Here is a 23,937-nt window from a genome sequence, read left to right as displayed (position 1 = left end):
CGCAGCTGAAAGCAACCCTAATCTGACTTTATGGGCAAAGGAGAGCCTGCTGTTTGGAGCATTGCCTGTGGTAACAATAAACCAGGCTTCGCTCGTTTCCACTCCGTATGTAACATCCAAGGTTTGATCGATACCCTCTGTTTTGTTTGTGGCCATTTTGTATAATGAAAAAAATTTACATAAAGTCTGTTTATTTATTACGTCCAAGCTATGCCTGAGTGCTTACCATCCATCTCTTACAAATAACCTGGCCACGTAGCACCAGGGATCACTCTAAGATATGTCGAATCCTATTTCCCAAATTCCATAATGAATACTTTCTTCCAACCACAGAACTTGTATCGCTAATAAAATGAGTTGAACAAATAAGTAGGTTGTAGACTGAAACTCCTTTGTCAATGCAAAGTACTGTAAATAGTGTTGAGCTCCTCTTGGTGTCGCAGGTATGGGGAATCAGAGAAGGGAACTACATAGTGTGTTTGTAAGACTCTCCCTTTTCCTCTTTGGTGATACAGGATTAATGGCTGCACTCTAAAAGAGAGATTCACGAGAAGATTATAGTGGCTCTTACATCATCCTGCTTTCAAGGCTTGCATAAAATTGTTGCCTTGTTTGCAACTTAAGTCTTTTAACAAGCAACACAAAGTATATGTTTGAGGATGTTCAACATCCTTTCAGAGATCCTTTATAAACAGTTATAAAGTTGATGTAGACCCGTTTTTTTCATCCCCATCCTGGAGCCTTATATAACAGTCTGAAGTACATAAGAGTGTAGATACATTTCTCCATACCACACTTATTACAGACACAAACCCAATTCTGTAATATTTTGAGTGAACCTTATATAAATGAGTACTTCACAGCAATTCAGTACATGTGGCTCACATTTTGCTACATAAACTTATTTTTGGAGAGCCCCACTTTCACAACCCTTTGAAAGAAACTCACTTCAACAGGCTCTATATTTTCTCCATTCTTCATCCACCTATAGGAGGGCTTGGGTTTCCCGGTTGCTTTACACTCCCACACCAAGGAGTCGTCAATAGGCTTCTGCACGTCCTGGGGTTTCTCAATGAGGTGTGGAGGGGCTGCAGAAATGAACAGCAATCACAGTTAGTTGAGCGTGAGCATGAAGTGTATGTGAACCTACTATAATGGCCATTAAGGTTGTCTTCCTTGAATTAGTTATTTGTATTTTTGCTCAACAAGATCTTAAACTAAAGTGTCCCCCATATGTTGGGACAGAGAAATGATCCCACAATTGTGGCCATGAATGGTACCATAAAATACCTCAATTATGAATTGGATTATAACATTGAATCATAGTACAGGGCGAGATTTGTTAACTGTCCAGTAACTCAAGCCTAACAAAGGTGGTCCATAAATATAGAAAACCCTTACCCTGCTGCAGCGGAGAGAGAAGATGCCTAGTAACTGGTCACTACCCCTAAACTATCATGGGACCTTTTGACCTGTCAATCACACCTCATGACCTTATCCACCTTGGTCTCAAGACAAAAGGATTTTATGGCTGGGACAGGATAATAAGGGTTAGTCGGCCTCAAACGAGTTCAGTCAACAACTTTCAAGAGAGCGACGAGGCAGTTCTTCAATCGAAAGCCTTAAAATACAGCACATTAAGCCTAAAAGGATGACATTGACTCTGACACTTATTGGTGTGAAGTGAATGTGTCAACGACTTTAAGGTGGACGTTTTCACCCATCAGGCTTTACACAATGTTAGTAAAGGGATAATTTAGAGAGGGGATGATTAACTATTAACACTTTGACATGGGGCACTCAGCCATTGTATAAAATGCAACAAGAAAACGTGATGCTAACAGGGGTGTGGTGGCTCCTAGCCATTAGGCACATCATAATTTCAACAAAAAATGAGTGTTGTTTAGCATACAGTCTCTCATGCATAGGGCACTTTATTTATTCCCACTGAATTTAGAGTCACCCCCCAGTTGTTGGCGCTCTGTTTATCAATACAACTACTGAGATTTACAATATGAAAAGCTATATATGCTCTGGATGATGTGTAGGTCAATCTACTATCATATGATATCACACAAGGCTATTGTCAGGACAAGAGTAATGGCAGACCGTGCATTTCCATTACACAGGCCGACCTAATACCGCACTCAAGGACTGACCTTTGAGGTGACTTCTCTGTAATAGTACATACAAATCCTGATCTAATTGGCTTCTGCATCAGCTTTACCTCCACATGATATAAGATGAAACAGTGGGAAATCCAATGGAAATTGCAAATGTATCCCTATAGCACGTCTGTGAACTAAATCTGGTCAGATGTGTGTTTTGTGTATTTCTGTGCATATGTGTATGTGATACAGTCAGGAAGGGAGCCTTCCTCCCTACCTTACTCTATGAGAGAGAGAGAGAGAGAGAGAGAGAGAGAGAGAGAGAGAGAGAGAGAGAGAGAGAGAGAGAGGGGGGGGGGGGGGGGGGGGGGCTTGTGTTTGTGTGTTTGTATGCGTATGTGTGTCTAGGTATTACTAATGCCCGTGTGTGTGTGTCTGTTTGATGGAAGTGCCACCAGAGGAGATAGCTGAGATGTCCTCCATTATCACCAGTCATTTAGCATCACATCCATTCCACTGCAATCTTCCAGAAGAGCCTAGTGGGCCTGCTCCACCTCTCAGGACCCTATTGTTGTTGTTTCCTCGCCCCACTGTCGAGGCCACACCCTTCATCCCTCACCCACTGTGAACGTATCGACTCTCAGTCACCACTCACTAAATGAGACTGGGCAGCCCATCTCTGGCTGCATCTCAGGTCTCTCAAATCAGCCAGAGCTAATGCTAAGAGGTAGATGGATGTGATGGGATAGAGGAACAGGCCTGCATTATAAATGTACTGATAGGTTAAGCCGATGCATTTATATCCCTTGTGTAGTCTTAACATTCTGTATGCTCTCCCTTGTTTGTAGGAAACATTACAAGAATCAAATTTCAAGTTGAAAAAATATAATTTAGGGGGTTGCCTCTGCTGTCAAATATAGTCATACAGTCTGCATGCATATGTTTAAACCAAAAGCGTGTTTTAATGAGCTTTTCTCCTTTATATTCTGGTTGACATTATTTTCGCAGAAAAATAATGAAGTATCAAAACAATATCCTCTTTTTAGAAGATAAAAGCTAATGCATTGCATTTGTTGCTTTTAGTCATATACAAGTGTGATTATTATTCACACCTTGATGCCTTAAAAAATACAAAATGCCACTAAAAACATTATCATATATGTGATAATGATTACGATACATGAAATAGCAGTGTAAAATAATAGTTTCCTTCTCTTATTAACAGGAAGTCCAGTCTTCAAAGCTCTGTGCCTGCAGGTTGCAGTGATGTACACCAGATACACTTATCGATTTACTTATTTCCACACACTGCTGACAAATGTCTCAAAGGCTTAATTCCAAGGGACTTCAAAATAAGATTACAGATTTGTATCGCTTGGCAGACAGAGAGAGGGGAAGGGGGGTGAAGCCACATCAGAAGAGACTAGAACAGCAGCTAAAACTGACAAACCAGCCCCTGTGGCTCACAGGACGAGCAACATGGCTGCTGGGTTTCATGACGTAAAGGTGCCGTGAGCGTTATAAATAATGGCAAATTGTTTAATACACAGAATGAGTTACTTGTGACAGCTGTCAGAGTCTGACTTATGCACCGCAGGGCAGAAAACCAATTGAGGGAAAGAGCGGTTAAAGTTTGAAAAAATAAATAAAGAGATCATAAATATTTAGCCGCAGAAATTGATTAAGTGTATTCTGTATGTGAATATGTCTGTTTGAATGAATCACTTGAGTCCTGACTAACCTTATCAACTAGTTACTAGCTACAATATATTCTTCCCCTCTGTATTTCATGTACACGTACAAAACATTTCACCTCAACTTTCAACAAGGGAACAGGTTCCTTCCATCAGTACAGAAAATAAACAATGAAACAACAAGTCTAATAAAACATTCAGGGAGCCCAATGAGCTATTCTTGTAAATGGGTCATTAGGTATACAGCAGAGAAAAATTCCAGAAGGGAGAAATAAATCCCTGTGGTACAAATAGCCTACAGGTACTTACTTAATAGGAGGATGTCTTGTATGAACAATGCCATCACATGACTACCACCAAAACAACAGAGGGTCAGGACCCTCCTTTTGAAAGTCCAGAATAAATGTAACTACAGAAATAGAAATACCCCAGAGTGGCTCTGATAGAGCTTCTACCCCCTGTACATGCTTCTTTCATAACCCCAAAACATTCCACCACTGGAATAACAACAAACTATGAAAGCAGAATTGTCCAGAACTGGGAAGACAAAGGATATGAATTACCAAGGAGTGATTTTGGGAAAGTCTTATCTAGCCCAAGGCAAAGTTACAATATCAGAATTAAGTAAAGTTATCAACAGTAGCAATGACTGAATAGACTGTCCTTATTCCAGTCCATCCAGATACTGTACTGGAGATGATGTCTGTGGCATATGTGCCTCTGGTCTAAGTATAGTACATTTAACAGCTTTGATCTCCAGTCAAGTTGGATGTCAATCATTGTGCCATCTGGTGAAACCCAATACAAGGCTCATGAACAAGGTCACATCCAAGGGCTCTGCCTCATCCACATCATTCCTTTAATCTGGATCAAAATATCCGTGGCCTCGTGCCTGACAGCATCTAATCGCTCAGATGTGCTCTTAAAACAAGGCTCCTCATGTTCATTAACATGGACTGTGTTTTAAGACCAGTTACTGTAGGTCTGCCTTTGATGTCTCTCAGTCTGAGCAACACTGGCACATGTAGCTTTCTCTGGTCAAATATTAATGTACTCCTCGATCACCTACCGTAGAAAGAGAGCTTTCCTCTCACACTGTTCCTCCCCCTGGGGTTTTCCGCCTCGCACTCATATGTTCCTGCATCTTCCTGCTGGAAATACGGGATTTCCAAGACACCGCTGGCTTTCCTCACGTCTACTTTTCTGGAAAAGGGAACTCCGTCTACTCTCCTCCAGTTTATAGTGGGGGCCGGGCTGGTTGGAAGAAAATCAACAAACAAGACAAGATAATTAGTACTGTGTATGAAGTATATACTCGGTTATTTGAATATACTTGGAATAAATAGTTAATCTGCTGAACTAGCAATGATCTCTGAGAACCTCAGCGCACACTCTGTAATGAGATTCTCAGATGTGCATCCCAGCCTGAAACTAAGAAGGGTTTGAGGCAAAAATGTAAACTCGAAAAGTATCACGCTGTTTATTCTAAACAGCATGTTTAGAATAAACACGTTTATTTTTCACGTTTCATGTCTTTGAGTCCCTGTTAAGTCAAACACAGATGCTTAAAATTCTACAGCGTACTTACTTTCCAAGAGCAAAACACTCCAGCTTTACAGTAGAACCCTTGGCTACATGGACTACTTCTGGAAACTGAACTTCAATCTTTGGCTCATATTCACCCATCACACCTAAGAAGGGCAAGCCACAGTGTAGAAAGAGATGAAAGCAAATACAAAATGTGATGTACAATATGCCTACTGTAGAGTCCTATACTGTAATTGAGAACAGTGACACAGCTAAAAAGTGGGTCCATGCAAACACTAGTCTCTGGTTCAACTCAGTTCACTTATTCCATACGCTCTGCTCACATACTGCTGTTGCTTTTATCTGAAATCCAGTCTTAAGGTTTCCTGACACAACCAGCTTTTCAGGTAGAAGAAACAGACAGATTTTGTCTTGTTTCATTTGGTGGTGAGACATGAGTTATCGGGATGGGCCCCACTGTCTAATAGCTAAATCAGATCCTTATCACCATGGGCTAATGCTGTTGGTTACCCATGGCACTATAGCCCATGGTAAATGAGACAGGTGTAAGAACGCGGTAATTGTCTCAGACCATAACCTTTTACAGAGGACATGAGCTAAATGTGACCAGTGACAACGGGGTTGGTAATTAGAGTCTACATGTCACATTGATGTCTGGTTGTAGATATCTGGTTTGATAGTTTTGGTTGAAAACGGAACAATCTAAAAATAAGAGATATTCTTTTTGATTTGTTGAAAAGCATCAAAAACATTAATATTACAAATGTTACAAAATAGAGATGTGTTTTAGGGACCCATCTCTATGAGGATTAATCTCCTAAAACCCTAAAACCCTAAGCCACTGGCATCTGTTGTGCATAACCAGACTACATAACCAATGGCATCTCAGACTGATTGGGACATCTGGAAAATTGGTACGCCTGGAAAAATATATTTTAAATATTTAGCAATACCACCAGTGGCAACAGTCCTGTTAGCTCCCACTTCACACATGAGGGAGTTGACTGTGGCCATTCTATAAAGGGATAAATCATTCATGCACATCACAGTTCAGTGTCCATAATGTTGGGAGCATCAGGGAAAGCTAGATAAAATAAAATAAATTAATATCCATCTTTCTGGGACAAGAACGCTAACATGTAGATCACAGAGAGACATGTGACCTTTCCATAGAGGCTTTGATAAGGCCAGCCTAAAGCATAAAAAACTGGAGTTACTGAAATTAGCAAAGAAAAAAACATTTGCATTTCATTGGTATTCTTTAAAAACACTTGGCCTACTTCAACTGTCTAATTTACAAATACGTATTTTCCATGGGCCTAAAGCCACCCTTTCATTCTGGTTGTTCATACCTAATTTCTATTAATAAGTCTAACCTTTATCGAATGCAATATGTACGATGAGCTACAAAATGCCATATGTAACATTTGTTACAAAGTGTCCTCCATCTTTTGCAAGAAATACTGGGACATGGAAAAACATGTTCTTTACTGAACAGGCTCCGTTCAGAGTGACCCCTTTTTGCCAGAAGCTAGTGTGTTCTTTGTTTCATCCAACTGTTACCAACCAAATCAAATTAAAGACACATTGACTAATAGGCATTAAAAAGTAAACACACAAACACACACAGACACATACATACACACACACAGGACCACATCGAGCCAGGTCTCACCATCACTGCGTAGCACTAGTGGAGTGGGTGGGCCCTGCACGCGGGTCTTTGTGACAGTATTGGTAACCACACAGGTGTAGTTTCCCACATCAGAAGGTTCCACTTTAGCGATGTACAGATTCCCTGTCTCCTGGGAGATGAAGCGGCGTGTGTCCTGCTCCACAAATGATGGGTACTCATTAAAAATCCAGGAAAACGTCAGATCTGGAAAAAAAAAGAGAAGTGTCTCAGATCAAATAAACATCAGACTACATGCATGTTAAAGGTCAGTAAGATTATGTACATCATCAAAATATCATTAGGCTAATATGAGGATTGGGTTGTGGGTTGAATGCATTTGTTAGTGTTGCAGTTATGTGGTGTTTTGTGCATCCTCCTTCTCCTAAGGGTAGCAGAACTACCACAGAGTTTCGTGCCAAGGTGAAAATTAATGATGGCCAGAGTCTGTGATAGGTTACAAAGCTGTGTAATTATCTGAACAAATTTCAGCACAATATTATTCATGCGAAAGAACATTAGGACATTTACCAGAATATGATGTTCTTCAATCTATCACAGCTAGCATGGCTGGGTTTGGAGAACACTCCATACAATCTTATGACTAATTTAATAACCATAAACCAAAAACGTTTTACAAAACAGAATAAGGAACTTAAGTCATACCACACAGTCCTTTTAATGACATTGTATGCTGTTATTCAGTTCTCCAGTCCTTTCCACTGACAGACACATACTATTTCCCTGCTGAGCCTAATCAAACCCATTCTCTTGTTAGCAGGCTGGTAATTAAACAAAACAGGTCTTGGAGGATTCTTACCCTAGCCTCTCTAACTGCCTGGTCATTTATCACAGCGTGTTTCCATCCACGCCACAGCTTGTTCCCTGATACAAGCATGTACATGACACATTACAGTCAGCCAATCAGCAATCTCAGAGCTTTCGGTGTGTGTGTCTGTGTGTGTTGAGTGTAGATGGGGTTCGCTCAGGAGCAGACCAGAGGGAGAAAGAACACTACAGCAGGACAAGACATGTTTGTGCCTGTTTCCTCCCCAATGCTTTTGAGCTGTGACTGTCCCTGCCCATGTTTACAACTGACACACCTCTATATGGTGACTGACTATGTCGACAGTGGAATCAAATGGAATAATGTAATTGTAAAGAAAGATTTTAGACATCCAGTCCACACATTTGGCACACTGTTTTGTTCGTGCAACAGCAGCATTGCAACAGCATCATTCAGTTTATAGTGTTTGAATTAATCGATATAATGTGTAACACTACATGTATCACTATCGTTAGAATTGTATTAAGCAGATTTCATATAGTGATTTTTTAAAATGTATTCCAAAATATACAAACACAGAGTCAAGAACATAAGGAGCCATACAACAATTAAAACCATTTCTTTACTCAACCATTTTTATAGTCCCAAATTCCTCTTATAATAAAGTGAGATTAGATATGTTAGCAAACTAATACATCCTCCATAGTGTGGACAAATCTTCAAGGCCATTGCTAAAAGATGATAACGTTTGACGGGAGAGGAGTTCACTTTGAAGTGTCCCCGGAGAGGAATGTCAGATGCTGACAAAATACAGCCCAGTGTGTGCTTAGACTGCTGGGGTTGCAAAATGCTTCGGAGAAGTCACCATGAAATGAAAAGATCTGCAAAACATAGAGACCTGTAAGTGTATACTCAACTATTTGTGATGATACAAAAATCATGTATCAAGAGAATGACACAAGTAACTCTGTTAATGAATATATGACATACTTTCTAACTAAATGTTTTTCCCATTACAAAGATAGTCAACATTCAGAATTCAGAGTGCAAGGACTTTCTGTACTGTCCCATTCAAATACATCCAGTTTAAGGGAGTAGGCAATTCCATTTCAACACATAATTTCCCCAAAAAGATTCATTTGTATCCTTTTTAAAGTTGATTATTAATAATAGTGTTACCCTCAATGCATATCACAGAATGGTGATGGTGACAACTGTTTGAAATTGCTTACACAAGCATTCCCAATGTGCTGTATGTATTAGTGTCATTGTTGGGAGGCAACAATTAAAAGCCAGCCTCTTGGCTTGTTCAAGGCTGCAAACATGATTAATTTCTACACACTGTTGGATGGCAATTTCTTCTTTAGAGCTAACCCAGTGGCTGAATCCCTTGGGATTCACAGGGAATAATTATGACAATGGTGAACAACAAGAGCAAAGTAGGTCTGCTTCAACACACTAAACAAGCTATCCATCAATAGCAAAGGGAGCACCATATTAGTGAATTCCTTACTACAGTAGCCTATATGGGATTCATAATATGCAGGGCTGGGAAGGGTGGCATATTAACGCACTGTCAGTGTACTGCTTCCAATTAATATTATGTGTCTGTCTGATCATCTGGTGTTAATAATACATGTAATGCTCTCTCTGACAACAATATGCATTTTTAATTACGAAGCTACAAAGCAAAAGCACCAAGGCATGCTGAGAACGATAAACAAACATAAAACAAAAAGGTTCCTAATAGTCCTCTTCAACGTGTAATAATGATCAGATGACTGAGCTAGCACAGTGGAATTACAAGGGATGAGGAGGAGATGTTGCTGGGCAAAGACATGGGAGGGGTGGGGGGTCAGTTTCAAGATCTTAACTCTCTCTCTCCGCCTCTCCTCTTCTCTTACAGTTTGTTTCCGTTTTGAGAGGATGGCCCATGAGAGCGAGCTGAGTGTCAAGATGCAACATGAGTCACATTACAAATCACATTGAGAGAACTAGTGTGACCTCCAGTAAAACTCAATCATAATCTGCAGACTAGTTAAACTAGCAGCATTCAAGACACTGCCTCTCTGTGCTGGAAAAACAAAGTTCCACACAGCCTCCCGCAGAAAACACCACTCCCACAGTACTGCCACTCCAATTGTGCTACAACGGGAAGCGTTCCCAAGTCTGCTCCGGGCTCTGAGAATCCTCCTCCCGTTACTTTACAGGACCGGACATAATGCACATGCTTTGTGTTCTCAAAGCCTGGGGTCATAGAAAATAAAAACAGAAAGGACACACTAGACTTTTCTATTTTTGGTGGGTATGTGCTCAAGTGATTTCAGTCTTGAGTGCCCTTAAAACATCTCTCTCCATTATAAAATGGAGATCAGCTGCATTAGGACTAAACACAATAATTGAGTAATACAAAGACTAATGGTAGGTCACACAGACAGCCTATTAATGCGGTGGAGTTTGAAGGAGAGCAAAAGTGACAACCTCTCAGCTCTTCTGGCTTCTCTGTGTGAGATTGTCGTGGAAGCTATACATTTCTGGAAACAGAACCAACACATTTTTCAATCCAAGGGTATTAGAATCCCCTTTCTAAAATATAATTTTAACACTAATGTTAGCAGGTCATGGGTGTGTGCCTTCTCCATCTAATGTATTCTGTTATAATTACGCACAGCCCAGTCAAGCTCGCGAAGCAGGAGCAGTGGCCTGTCACATCTAAGCTGCATGGGTGGAGGCAGCTCCTTGCTTCTAGGCCGGCCTGTGTGTCTGTGTCTGGCATGGCAGTGTGTGTCATCCCTGATCTGCACTCAGCCCTGTCTTCTCGTTCGGCTTGCCTGCTGTAAGCAGGGGAGGGAGGGGGACTCTGTGTACACTGGTTCAAAAATAAATACAAACATTTTGCACCTTTCAGATATAGTGAATCCATTGCCTTTATGGCTTTACAGTAGTTGCTCAAATCAACAGGTTTATGTGAACCTCTGGGCATAATACATGCTTCTACTGCTGAAGGCTGTTGTGTAACTGTACGTACTGTATGAAGTAAGGATTTGTGCTAAATACACCTTAATCCTCACTCTGTACTGTACTTCCAACAATGTGGCTCACTTCCTCACCCAATAAGGCTGAAAACAAATCAAGCGTAAGGGATTGAAGCATGCAGAAATATGTGTTTATGCTCAAGGGACAAAAAAAACAGGTATTCAGGTTGCAACCTCGCTTTATTGTCTGCCACCTCAGAGCCACTACAAGAAGGCAATCACTGGAACAGCGGAAAATGTGTCCACAAGCCCTTTACTTTCAATGTATGATTAATATTTTGACTCTTCCAGTCTCCTTTTTGTAAGAACTAATTTAGGCCTTGTCAACATCTCCTTTTACCGCAGACACACAAGGTCAAGCTATTGAAACGAGAAGGGTTTTGAGTTCAAAAGCACATTATGAAAGAGTAGAGAGTTCATAAAAAAAAAACATTACAGTGAGCCATAGAAATATCCATTCAATGATTATATTGTGCCATACTAACATAGCCAGACAGCTAAATCTATACCAATCCTTTTGCCTTTGTAGCTGACCAATTATTACACAGTAAAAAAAAACGGTTAAAATTCCACTCTAGCTATATTGCAATTATTTTGGGGGAAATAGTTTATAATCGCTCACACACAAAATGACACAAATGACGTGAGGTTTTAAAAGTAAGGGTATATAGACGTTTTTGTGCAAATAACAGTTACACCACTCCTAACACTACATATGAGTATAATTCTCTTAGACATTAATATAGTCAACTATTGTGTAACTATGCTGTATCAAGAATTACAGTGAGGGGTCCAGGCCGCTTCTTGTGTATTGAGTTAGGAAGCTGTCTTGTTTTTTTAGATTGTTATTTTCTCTTTGCACAGCCGGTGACAGTGTATTCCTCCAGGGATGAAATCCCCACTGGCATTGAGGGATTTGTGTTTATGTACTGGGGCAAGGGAGCCTGGGGGACATGACGTGTGACTGGGGTCCAGCAGAGAGGAACGAGGTGCTTACACACTGCCAACTAGATGGCAGGAGAAATAACCTGGCATTACACTCGCACACACGCACAGCATGTAGAACACACACACACAAAACCACACACTCAACATAGAACACGAGTCATTTAAGTTCTTTGCTAGCCTGATTAATGTGTGTATCATTTTAAGAATGTACTATTTGCGTTCCCACCTGCACACTCACCCACTCACCCTTTCATGGCAGTGATCTGCATGTGTTTCTTGTTCATGTTAATTCAGTTTCTTGGAAGCCACAAATCTGGTGTTGTTTATCCTCATATTGGTTTTCACTTAGAGAACATGTTTTCAATTTGACTGGAGACACAAGTTTTCACATTTTAAAAGTGTGTTTTATGTACTTCTTCGTAAATGTATATATGAGTTTTGGTGGATATGTGTGTGTGTCTTCTATAATTTAGCCATTTGGAGTATAAAATATGTGTGAGTACAGTATTAAGTGAACAACTCTGAGGTTATTTATGGAGATGATAAAACCCTGCCATCCACTAATCAGATTATAACAGTAAAACCCCTGACAGCAATATTTTTTTGTCCCACTATGAACACTCTATTGGTAAACATTCTGTTGGTATTCATCTGAATATCGTCATACTCTTTTTCTCTTTACACTCACTCACACACACACTCACACACACATCCACACACACACACACACACACACACACACATATACCCCAAATCACCTTTTTTCCACACACTATTATTATTAATATTATTATAATTCGACACGTACACCCCCAATCACCACACACTATTCCTTGTTTTTGTAGGCCATGTCCATCTCAATCTGCATTCTTATGCACGCTGTTCATGCATCAGGCAGCAGGGGGAACTTCTGGACAGCTGTCTGCTATATATTATGTGTCCCTTGACAGTCACTCCTGCACAGAGTGTCCTCAACTCCACCGTCCATCGTTAGGCCCACCAACATATGGTAATGAATAAGGATGCGCTGGGTGGTTCATCTAACATAGCACCACCCACATGCATCTTCTGATTGAGATACAGTACTTGTGAGGTAGGTGTCTAGGGTGGCATAGCAGATTGTTGCTATCAGTGCTTGTCATTGGGGATACCATCATTAGATAGCGGGACACCATCTAATGATGACAGGACAGCAACTGAGTGCCACCTTTTATAATGGCTAAGTGATGACGCCAAAACAGTTTGATCATATTTCTTGAAGTTATCTCTAGGTGTTGATGACTTGCAGATGCATTGTCCAGGTCTATTCATAGGCTATATCTGCATGACTTTATACTACCTAGTGCTGGAAATAAGATAAAACAGGTGTTGCATTTAAGAACTCCTCAACAAGAGATGGAAATAATGTACCACATGGGATGCATCTGCCATACAAAGGCAAAGTGACATGCTAGAGGGAAGTCTGACAAGCCAAAAAGTTGAATGTATGAACAGTTTTGTAGAAAGATATTCATGAAGGGTTTTCTTACCTCCAGAGTGCGATGGAGGTCCACACAGGAGAACCACACCCTGTCCCTCACGCACTAACACAGAGCTTCTTCTGTGCATCTTGAAATTTTCCAAGTCTGAAAAAAAATACACCCAATGTAAACTCCTGACAGATATGGCACTAGACCCTTTTGATATAAAGTAAAACCAGTGCAATGCCAACAAAACTGTGTCAATGCATTACAGACAACTCAAAAGACAATAACACTTAAACATTATTGATAATATAAAATATTAAAAAAAAGAATACATATTTGTTGGAGATGTGGGACCTTAGAAATATAAAGATTCATTCTCATGATAGTCATCATTGCTTGAGGTGAACAGACCTTGGAAATGCCTCAGGCCAAATCAACACCTTGTACGTTTGTTCTGACTGTCAGAGAGACATAAATACCTACTGCATTAAGTGAAACAACACTGTATAAAAACTGATCTTTGAAATTATGGGAATGTTGTAATATATTCAAATAAGATCAAGTGTGGATGAAAGTGTTGCATCAGCAACTTAAAATAAGTTATTCCAGTGAACAACGTTATACTTGTGGAAGGTTGTTAAAATACAAACAAAATATGTAAATGTATGCTACAACAGTTCAGTAAAGAATATTAGAGTATATAAGGTACTATAGTTATAGATGTAATGTATTGGGATTAAAACGGATTTGGCCTAAATCAATAGGGACTTCCAAACTATAGCACTTTACAGGTTCTTTGGTATGTAAAAAGGATTTTGCTGGGCTGGGTCACACTTGAACAATTTTAACGGACCCAGTGGTTTTCAGATTTCCATTGTATTTTATTTATCACACTCACCATTACAAAGCCATTCAAAAATAGTTTAGAAACTGAAATGAGCCTTTTATTGAAACTGATGTACTAATGTCTGCTTTCCAATTGATGGACTATACCCTTTTTGCAATCCCCTTTGCTACTGTAGCAAGATGGATCTTTGTATAGGTATTTCAGAAAACACATAAGAGTCTACATGGATGAGCTTACTGAGATACCACAGGTATCCGCAGAGGTGGATGAATACATTGACAACATTTCCATGCTTTTTATGATTAGCTTATCGGTAATTTGATTTACATAATAAAAGAAAATTAAAAAATATATGCATTTATTTTGATCACATTCTGCACATGGCACAAACTAGAAAAGCAAACTATCTTAATTCTTCCTGACCTCTCTAAGGTCTCTGAGGTGTTTTGTCAGAAGGGTCAGAAACGACAGAAAAACAACCAATAAGAATAATGTTAAGTACAGTTTAATGCAATGTTAATTTGATTGGATTGATATAGCTGATTTTAGAGCACAAATGAAATAATTTTTAAAGGATTAATTAACTTCCCTCACTAATTTCCCTTGATGTGTAAAATGCTCCATATTGTCAAGTCACCTCAATAAAGATGGAGGAATGGAAGCTCTCATTGCAGGGCGGCTCAATAGGAAATTTTAAAGCAGAGCAGAAACCAACTCACTTTGAAACTAGATTGCTGATTAGTTCTGCTCCAAGAGCAGATTTAAATGCAACATTACTGGGCTCACTGATTTATGAAGAAGACTATAAGGTCAGCTAATATATGTCATATTGGCTGTGGGACAAGTCTATTATGAGGCAGGCTTTAATTATTCCTTAAAACATAAATCTCCTCTTAACCCAGGAGCACTCTTTTACTAATATCTTTTGGATTTTCTTAAGCTCTGTTAAGAAAGGTAAATCTTAGAATCTTCCCTTAAATTACTATGAGATTTGCCAGTTGAGAGTCAATTACATGAACAAGTATCTACTGCACCTTTGCAATTTGAGAGATAGCAGTGAAACCAAAAAACCCAAAAGGATATACTATACTCTTATGTCATAAAAAGTAAAAAAGCATTAACATGTATAGGTAGTAAACTGGTGCAGTAGTGGCAGTAGTGTAGTATTCTGTGGGTTAACATCATTATTGTCGGTCGGTAAGGGCTGAATTTGAGCAGTCTAGACTACTGACGGTCAGGTAATCAAATACAGCTTGAATCAAGGACTTGCAAATGTCCTAGCCACACAGGCCCACGGGTGTGCTTTTGTGTCTTGGTCCAATACAGGGACCATGGCATAGCAGCAAAAGCTTTTGAGTGGAATCATCCCTCACTTTCATCTCAAGGCAGGATAGTAGGTGATAAAAGCCATAGAGAGACACAGAAATTGTGAGTCTGATGGAACAAAGTGAACTTGAGCATTGGACATCTGAGGTCCTGAATTAATTCCAAAGTGTCTTTTTGCCATCATTTTGGGTTTAGATTAAAGCTGTTGTAATAACAAGACACACTGATCCAGTTATATTTTTGTCTCTGTTTTGATATTTGAATCAATTGCCAACACACACAAATACACATCCACGCACACGCACACACACACACACACACACACACACACACACGCATGCACGCACACACATCACAGTACACCACTCTCACTAGTCAAAAAAGAGCAAAAGAAGCATTGTTGCAAAACAGCCAGAGGAGCCCAACTGAATGTTTAGTACAGTATGCTACATGGTGCCTGTAGCAGGGACAAAGATAAGGACTTGACCAAAAGCATGCTCCTCTGAGCACACACAGCTGTGCTTTTTTGGTTCAAAAGGAAGCATGAAAGCATGCTGTCAGCCTTTAAGGGCCATCTCAAATAATTTCACATCAAACTTGTGACAAAGAGAACAGCCTTGTGTGGTTTGGCATTGAATTGCAAAATAAAAGTCTTCGAACTGAAAAAGATCTTTAGAACAGGTAGCTACTGTAACAAAAGAAAGGAGATCAGACTACACACTGCATAAGTCAATTGTAACCATGATTCATGATCATTTGGATAAGTAACTGATGATCTATCCAGAACCATTAGCATCCATTATTTTAAACCTGGGATGACACAGCAAACAATGATCCAGATTACCCTGATGATCACATCCCAGACATATGAGCATTTTAAATGCCAGCATGACTTATCATACTTCAACAAGGCTGCCCAACCATAACTATGTGATTCATTACACCCACAGTCTCCCTTTGTCTTGCTGAGCTGAAAGGGTGGCAGAAGGAAGTGGGGGAAAATAGTCAAAATGATAAACTGTAGCACAGTTCTAATTGTATCTCGGTTTTCTTTTCATAAATGTATTTGAACCTTTCTTTTTTGGCAATAGGCTCCTCCTTTGTACTGTACTACTACTGTACCACTTTGTACTACTGAGAACCTTCTTCCTTAACATCAGGCTGTGCATGCTACTGTAGTTATCCTTGACGGTGACATTGTGAGTTGTTTGAAGGTTTCCAACAAGGGGTTCACTTTAACTTCCCTTAAACTCCAAAGAGGATGTTTCTTGACTGTTGCCTACAGAAGAGGCTCCTTTTTATACACTAAAGTTGACTTGTTAACTATGTACGTGCATCCCTAAGTTCAACCAAAAATGTAATACATTTGAAAACCTCTCCATGGTATTTGTTCTATGAGAATCTATTTAGTGACTAAATATTGTGGCATCTATTTAACACATTCTACATGATTAGTAATTTTGTCAAATATTATTAAATACTAAAATGTTCATGGGGCACAAATCTAGACCTTTGAAAGGAAATCAACAAAACATCATTCTTTTGACATGCTTAGAACACCCAGTAAACATTCTGCAGGTCTACTAACTATATGCTTTTATTGATTGGCTTTTATTTTCATTTCTAAAGTCAGCATAGTAACAAACTGTACCCCACTGTACCTGTGATTCAGATATTGGATATACAACCTATTCATCAGTATGAATCATGGGTGACCATATTTGACATAATCACATATACAGAATCAATACAAATACTGATCAAGGGCAGCCTTTATTGAATGAGGAGGCCCTCTATCCATCAGTTATCCTTGCCTCAGGAAGTGGGCTGGACAGCAGCAAACTCCTCACAAGAAGAGGCACCATCCATCAAAAGTTAGGTAGAGGGAGGGGATTGCTGGATTATCTGGAACATTGCCACTCATGCAGTAACCTTGAAGACCCTGCTGACTACATAGAGTAATGCTCACAGAGAAATACAATTGTTACTCTGAGGAATGCTAACTAAGGTGTTATACGCTGGCTATCACCCATGGCAACATTTCTCTAGACCAAAACATTGTCCATCTACTTAGACATGGTTTGATATCAACCCTGGTAATAATGCTCTTTCCATCACCAGTGACACATGCACTATCATACACATGACTGAAATAAATTGAATGCAGCCACAGTTGGAAAATCTGTCTGGTACAGTCAGGATAGACAAATCCTAAAGTCTAAATGGCTCATGGATCTAATGATTAATCCACAAAACTAACATAGGATAAAATAAAAATGAAAGTTACAGTACAAAATATAACAGTATTTGTGAAGGAAGGACAGATATTTCTTTCTCATTTTGATAAACACACCATGTCACACATTGAATACAGTTGTTGATTAAAACATGAAAATATATATTGTATAACACCAATGTGCTTTGGAAAGATTATGAATGAGAAACATGATTAAGACACTATCAATATCTCTTTAATTAAAGCGCTCACAACACCCAGAACTCAATTACTTAACAAGAATGCGGCTTTTGTCAGAGAACAGCAATGATTTGCATATGACAATTACTGCAATTTCCTATAGGCCTAGATCTACTGACAAGACTTACCTTATCAATGCAATTATTTAACTTCATTCAGGAGAAATTGTAAAAACATACATTTTCTAAGTATATTCTGTGTCCCTGGTACTGTGTTATCTTTAGTTGCAAGGTCACTAGCACAGGCCATATTTGCAATCACTATATAGCCAATTTTCATTAGTTTTTTTTGTCACAAGAAAATGGAATTGATTGTTATAGAGTGTATCGTGATAGAGGAGCAATAAAGTACTTCATTAATTCAACCTGAACATGGGTAGAATGTATTACTGAGTCATGTGCTTCTGTAGATATATATTTATTAGTCCTTTCAGAAATTCATGTGTCCATTCAGCAAACGTCAAACAAACTACAACACCAACAAAAACAACAACAGCACCAACAACAACAAACAACAGAGCACCTCAACAGAATCACAGATCTAGACACAACATATCACTAAAGTGCTTTACATATAATAAGAAGGTGCAGCATCCTCACACAAAAGAATATGTCGTCTTACATCCTTCTACAATTACATTGTCAAAGTAGTATGAAGTAGCGGTAGTATGATGTCAAATAACATGGCCACAAAATTGACAAGAATCAAAGAGCCATGTTGTAAATTGCATGACACATTCTAATAATATCATCTGCCCTCTAAATTATTCTCTTGAACCTGTACCATTCAATCAGTGAGTGGAGTTAATTAAGCTATAGCAAGAGTAATAAAGAAGATGGATGACACCCGGTCACAGATGCATGCCCTTAGTATGTGACGACAACTGAAGACCGGTAAGGTCAGACCAAGACAATTGATGGAACTGTCACTGTGTCGGCCTATGTTGACAGTGGAGTTCCCCCACGGAATAGGATTGGTCCTACCTAGGGGTGACTCTGTGCATGGTCTAGAGACAAAACAAATGGCCTGGGAGAGAGGCTACGGCCTTGCTCCAAACATCAGGAACCAGTATTCAATTTACAGCAGCCACCTCTTTTTCACTGTCAATGTTGTAACTTTTTTTAACATTAAATCCAAGAAAACCACTGAACGAACCCCAGAACATAAGCAACAGTATATGTTTGAAAGTCTTCAAGAAGTCGTCTAAGAGGATTTTTTTGAATCTGTAGGTGCTGTTAGTTATTTTAAAGAAATCTTGGGTAAACTGCTAGTGAATAGCACTAGGTGTTGTTTTTGATGTTTCATGACTCAGGCATAATATCAGTGGTTAACATCTAGCTCCTTGAGTCTCAGCACTGGGAGCATCAGGTCCCCAGAACGTTACTATCACAAGTTCCACTGAAATATCTTTAATACCACATCCATTCACATTGGTGGCTGGTAGAGTTTGATTAGAATGGGAATAAAACATTAGTGTTAGTGACTTACATGAAAAGGTTAGGCTGGCCTCTCGGCTGACGATGGTCCCGAAAGAGTTGGTGGCGAGGCACTGATATGTTCCAGCATCTTGGTCTTTGTTCAGCTGGCTTATTCTGAGATTTCCTCCAGACAGGCTGTAGTGAGAGCCTGATTTTGGATGGATTACTGTGCCATTCAGTTTCCACCTTAGAAACGACAATAAATTTGAAATTAGTTTTTTGTTTTCACAACAAACAAACCAAAAATACCCTTGTGGACACTTCAAAATTGTAATCTTGTAAAAGTACTCAGCATGTAGTTGTATTGACACAGCATGGACGAAAACGAAGAACTTTACTAACTTCATTAAATAATTTTTTTCAAGAGGATTAAGAGCCAAAAGGGACCCCAATCATAAACTACATTGATGCCCTGTGTACCATGGAGAAAAAACTACTCCATTCTCCCAGAAAACACATAATTTTAGGCCATCCATCTAGTAAGACACCCAGTCAAACAGCATAAAAAAGAATCTGAATCATTGTAAAGCAATTCAAACTAATGGGTGCTCCCTGCTTTTTGTACTTTGCATTCTATACCACGCTACATGATTATTCATGGTGTTCCAAGTAATCAGCAAGGTTTATAATTCACTTATGATGCTGGTGGATCCTCCGTCCATACACTTAGAGCAAAGCGTATTACAGAAAACGCGCGTGGGAAGAAAATCAATAGCAGTAAATTCCAGTTATAGAGGTATTAACCCATAACTCAAACCTAACACCCTGACACACAGAAACACCAGCATACAGTTAACTAATTATATGTGATGTCCAGCCCTGTTACAACAAAAAGAAGAAACTCACAGATGAGTATGCATGATAATTCCTAATCACTTTATTGGAAAATGACCAATGCAAATAATGATTAAGCTCCAGAGGGATTAGCCCTTGATTATATCTTTGGAGGGAAGAGAATAATTGATTGTGCATATGGATTACAAACAGGACTGATGTATTAAAAGGTTTCCGAAAATATCTCCATCTATTTGTTACACCTTTGATTAAAGTCTGAGTTTGCTACACGGCCGTCACACAATAATGTATGCATTATTGATCTAGAGGAAATAGGAATAAAGGCCTTAACAGTTTGCTTAGTATATACTGCATACAATGTATAGTGTCTGAACTTATTTAGCTTCGGTCATCTTTAAAGTCATACTAGTTCATACAAGAAATAACTGACTCTAGAGCTGTGAAGAATTTGTTTAAATGTGATACAGCCTTTTTTGTACAGTATATATAGAAATTGTTCAGGACTGTCACAAGCCTGTCAGAAGTGAGTCCCTTCTCTCAAGAGTGTTGTTATCAAACACCATAGAGGAGGTCCACAGTTTCTTAAGACTACTCAGACAATGTATATACTGTTGAGGCAAACAAGAACAAACATGAATATTTAACTACACAGTGTGAACAACTGTTTAGAATTTCAGAGAACAATGCTAGAATGACAGGAGCCTCCAGATGATCGAAACCTCCTCATCAGCTCTCACAACAGCCAGTCTGTGATGTACGTTTTTATTTGTATAGGGTTTCATGCTCACATTTGAACACACTGTTGAATGTGTCTCCCAATACAGATTGAAGGACTATCAGTTTAGGACAATAATGACATACTCAAATGAAAATGTGACAGCTTTCTTTGACTGAGATGATGATTGTGATAGAGCACATTATTCCACCAGTCTTTAGGTCAACAGTTAAGCCTCCAACTCCACAGGGAGTGTACTAATGTGAGTGTATAAGGTTGGCACATATTCCATTATTGCGCCAGTAAACATACCTTTAACAAAGATTATTGTATGCTAATTATTGCATTGCTGAGTTAATGTAACAGCTTTGATATTAGCTTTGACATTTTGATGAAGTTAGCAATAGATTAAGCCAAGTACATGTCAAAGTTACAGATAATGTGATTATCTTACTTACTACCAATCATGTTAGTAGGAGACACGAGAACAGCAGTTCAATTTTCTGAACACATGCTTTATGCAATCATGTACAAAGGGCAGTGCATACGGTGGCATCGTACTATGCCATCTGGTTTATGAGTTTGTGGAAGGTGGTCTGTTCCTTTCCTTAATCCTTTTGTGTGTCTGCTTTTAATTCAGAAACACCCAAATACACTGGGTATTGTGGAAGAAGTTGGGATTTCCTGTGTGCTTACATTATTCACTAATCAATAGAACTAGTCATTGTATACTAGTTGCTCATGTATGTTCTCATGTAAGCTTGCTATTAATAAGAGTAGATTGTGTCTATGTGTCAGGGTTAATAGATGTTTGGGGTCAGGAGAAAGTACTGGCTAAACGTTCCTTGTCATGATTACAAGGAGAGCTCCACCAATGAACTCTAGTCTGAGAGTTGTCATGTGTTGGGAGCAGTGAATCTCTTTCTCTGAGACTGTTGTAACGTCATTACTGCCTGACTGTCATTATCATTGTTTACATTCTTGTACCCTATAAAAGATGGTCCTCCGGCCTTCAGAGGAGAGAGAGACCTGGTTGAGACCTAAGCTTGGTGTTGTGTTGTCATTTATGGTCAGAAGACTGGTTTTCTCTCCCAATCTGCAGATTGATAATACTTTTTAAAATCCAGAACTCAACTGAACTTAGTCACTCCGTTTATGAAGAGACGGACAAAACACTTTCTTCATCAGTATCCACAGTGTTCTGTCAGAATCGTACATTTAGCTTTAAAACATGTAATGTGGGTACGTGCAATTTAATGCTAATCTGTAAGGTCAACCAGTCACAAGATGCAATTGTGTGATGTGCAGATAATGAATTTTGAAAATGATTTAGCCTACAGCTGCCAATGAGAAGAAATCCCTGGTAGACAGCTTGGGCAGCAACCCCACTAGAAGACAGGCCTATACAGCAACCTTGACAGGAAACAGCTGATTAGGTCAACCTCTAAGCTGGCTCAAGCTCGAGTATTAAATGCACCAATCTTTCTAAATCTCATCCTAGCAATGTCAATGAGCACATGTTTAATTTGACCTCATAGTTTCCAGAGATACAACATGCTAAACTTTCAATATACTAATAGACCATGCAGGGAGGAAATGGAAGAGTGAAGGTGGGTAGGTTGTTAGCTCATATGCTTGTGCAATATGCTGCTCCATTTACAGTACACAGTGCCCGTGATGCAGTCAGTGATTAAGATGTCGGTGAGATACACACACAAAGATTCCTGTAACTATAGCTGGTGCACAGTGCCTGTGGTGAAGTCGGTGACACACAGACACACACAGTAGCTATATCCATGCCTCAGGAAACCGACCAACCGACTTTGACTTTGGAATTTGATTCGGGTGGTGTGAAGTCCAGTGGCTTGAAAACCTGTATTTTCTGTACTTTCGTGGAGTCCGCTTGTCTTTAATTAGTTTGTCATAGAAAGTGGTGCAATTTTTAGGGCTATTTAATTTTCATGAACCACACATAAGAACATTCACGAACCACCTTCACAGGATTTCAACTTCATATTGTGTCGTGTGAGATTAGTGGCTCAAGTGTTCAGTGGAGCTCAACTCAACACTGTGATATTTATTTATTGCGAGATCCATAGTGACAGCTCAACATGGCTGTAAGGGATCCATGGCGAAACATGGTGGCAAATTATAATTATATTATTTTTATTATACATAAACCGCAGCACAGGGTCCTGAGATGGACACCTGCAACATTACAACTTTGCACAGTGCTCGGTTCTTGAGATAATTCTTTCACTAAAATCCCACTATAAAACTTTCACAGACAGACACACAGAGATTTCTTGCATTGAAGTATAGATGCTGGATTTCCAAAAAACTGATTAAAGTATGATGATGGTTGTTTAACCGTCACCTAACACTTAACACTTTCTGTGAAAAGACTGTACTGTATAGGTATAGTCAATAAGAAAAATACCCAAATTGAACATCTGAACCTGCTAAATAGTATGAGCCACAACCCAACTACTATATTTTTGAATGTATTTTTATACACAAACATCTCCAACTAGACATACATTTTTTTATGCTGAGCCCATCCTCCTTAGTGTCTCTTTCAGCTCTGCACATACCATATGTACTGTTTGTGGCCGTTGTGTAAAGTGGAAAAGGTGTTTACTCCAGTGTACTCACCTATATAGAGTAGGTGGACTTCCCTGGGCCTCACAGCTGAAAACCACCTCCCGGTTCTTTTCCAGGGAGTCAACAGGGAATACTATGCTGCCGGGCTGCTTGGTGAATACAGGGCTCTGCAGGACACCACTTCCTACAGGACAGAAGGGAAAGACAACACATCCACTTACACTTGGACACCAAACCTTGTGAAACAGGCAATTAGTCAGACAGGCCAAACAGACTAGACCTTGTAAACTGGAGGGAGCAAACCACAAGCAGACAAAACATATCAATTAATTCAGCTTGTCACTGCACCATGGCACAGGAACGACTTATTTGAGGTGGGATGTGTCTTCAAAAGCTATTTAGTTGGTAATAGGATAGCTCCTGATTTATACAGAACAT

The 23,937-nt window shown here is 39.4% G+C and overlaps 1 protein-coding gene across 1 annotated transcript in view; it reads right to left on the bottom strand.

The window, feature by feature from the left end:
- The window catches only part of cntn4 (contactin 4), a 67,342-nt gene that overhangs the window by 26,286 nt on the left and 17,119 nt on the right, over window positions 1–23,937 (bottom strand). Inside the window, exons 3-9 of the mRNA XM_062463832.1 lie at window positions 23,551–23,683; window positions 19,396–19,571; window positions 13,322–13,417; window positions 7,026–7,229; window positions 5,391–5,493; window positions 4,872–5,056; window positions 949–1,088 (exon numbers count right to left, since the gene is read on the bottom strand). Coding sequence (XP_062319816.1) covers window positions 949–1,088; window positions 4,872–5,056; window positions 5,391–5,493; window positions 7,026–7,229; window positions 13,322–13,417; window positions 19,396–19,571; window positions 23,551–23,683 — 1,037 coding nt within the window. The remainder of the gene's footprint in view (window positions 1–948; window positions 1,089–4,871; window positions 5,057–5,390; window positions 5,494–7,025; window positions 7,230–13,321; window positions 13,418–19,395; window positions 19,572–23,550; window positions 23,684–23,937) is intronic.

Source organism: Osmerus eperlanus, chromosome 1, assembly GCF_963692335.1.
Source record: "Osmerus eperlanus chromosome 1, fOsmEpe2.1, whole genome shotgun sequence".
Lineage (NCBI taxonomy): Eukaryota > Metazoa > Chordata > Actinopteri > Osmeriformes > Osmeridae > Osmerus > Osmerus eperlanus.
The sequence above is the reverse complement of the archived record's forward strand: the minus strand, read 5'-3'. Positions and strand labels throughout refer to the sequence as shown.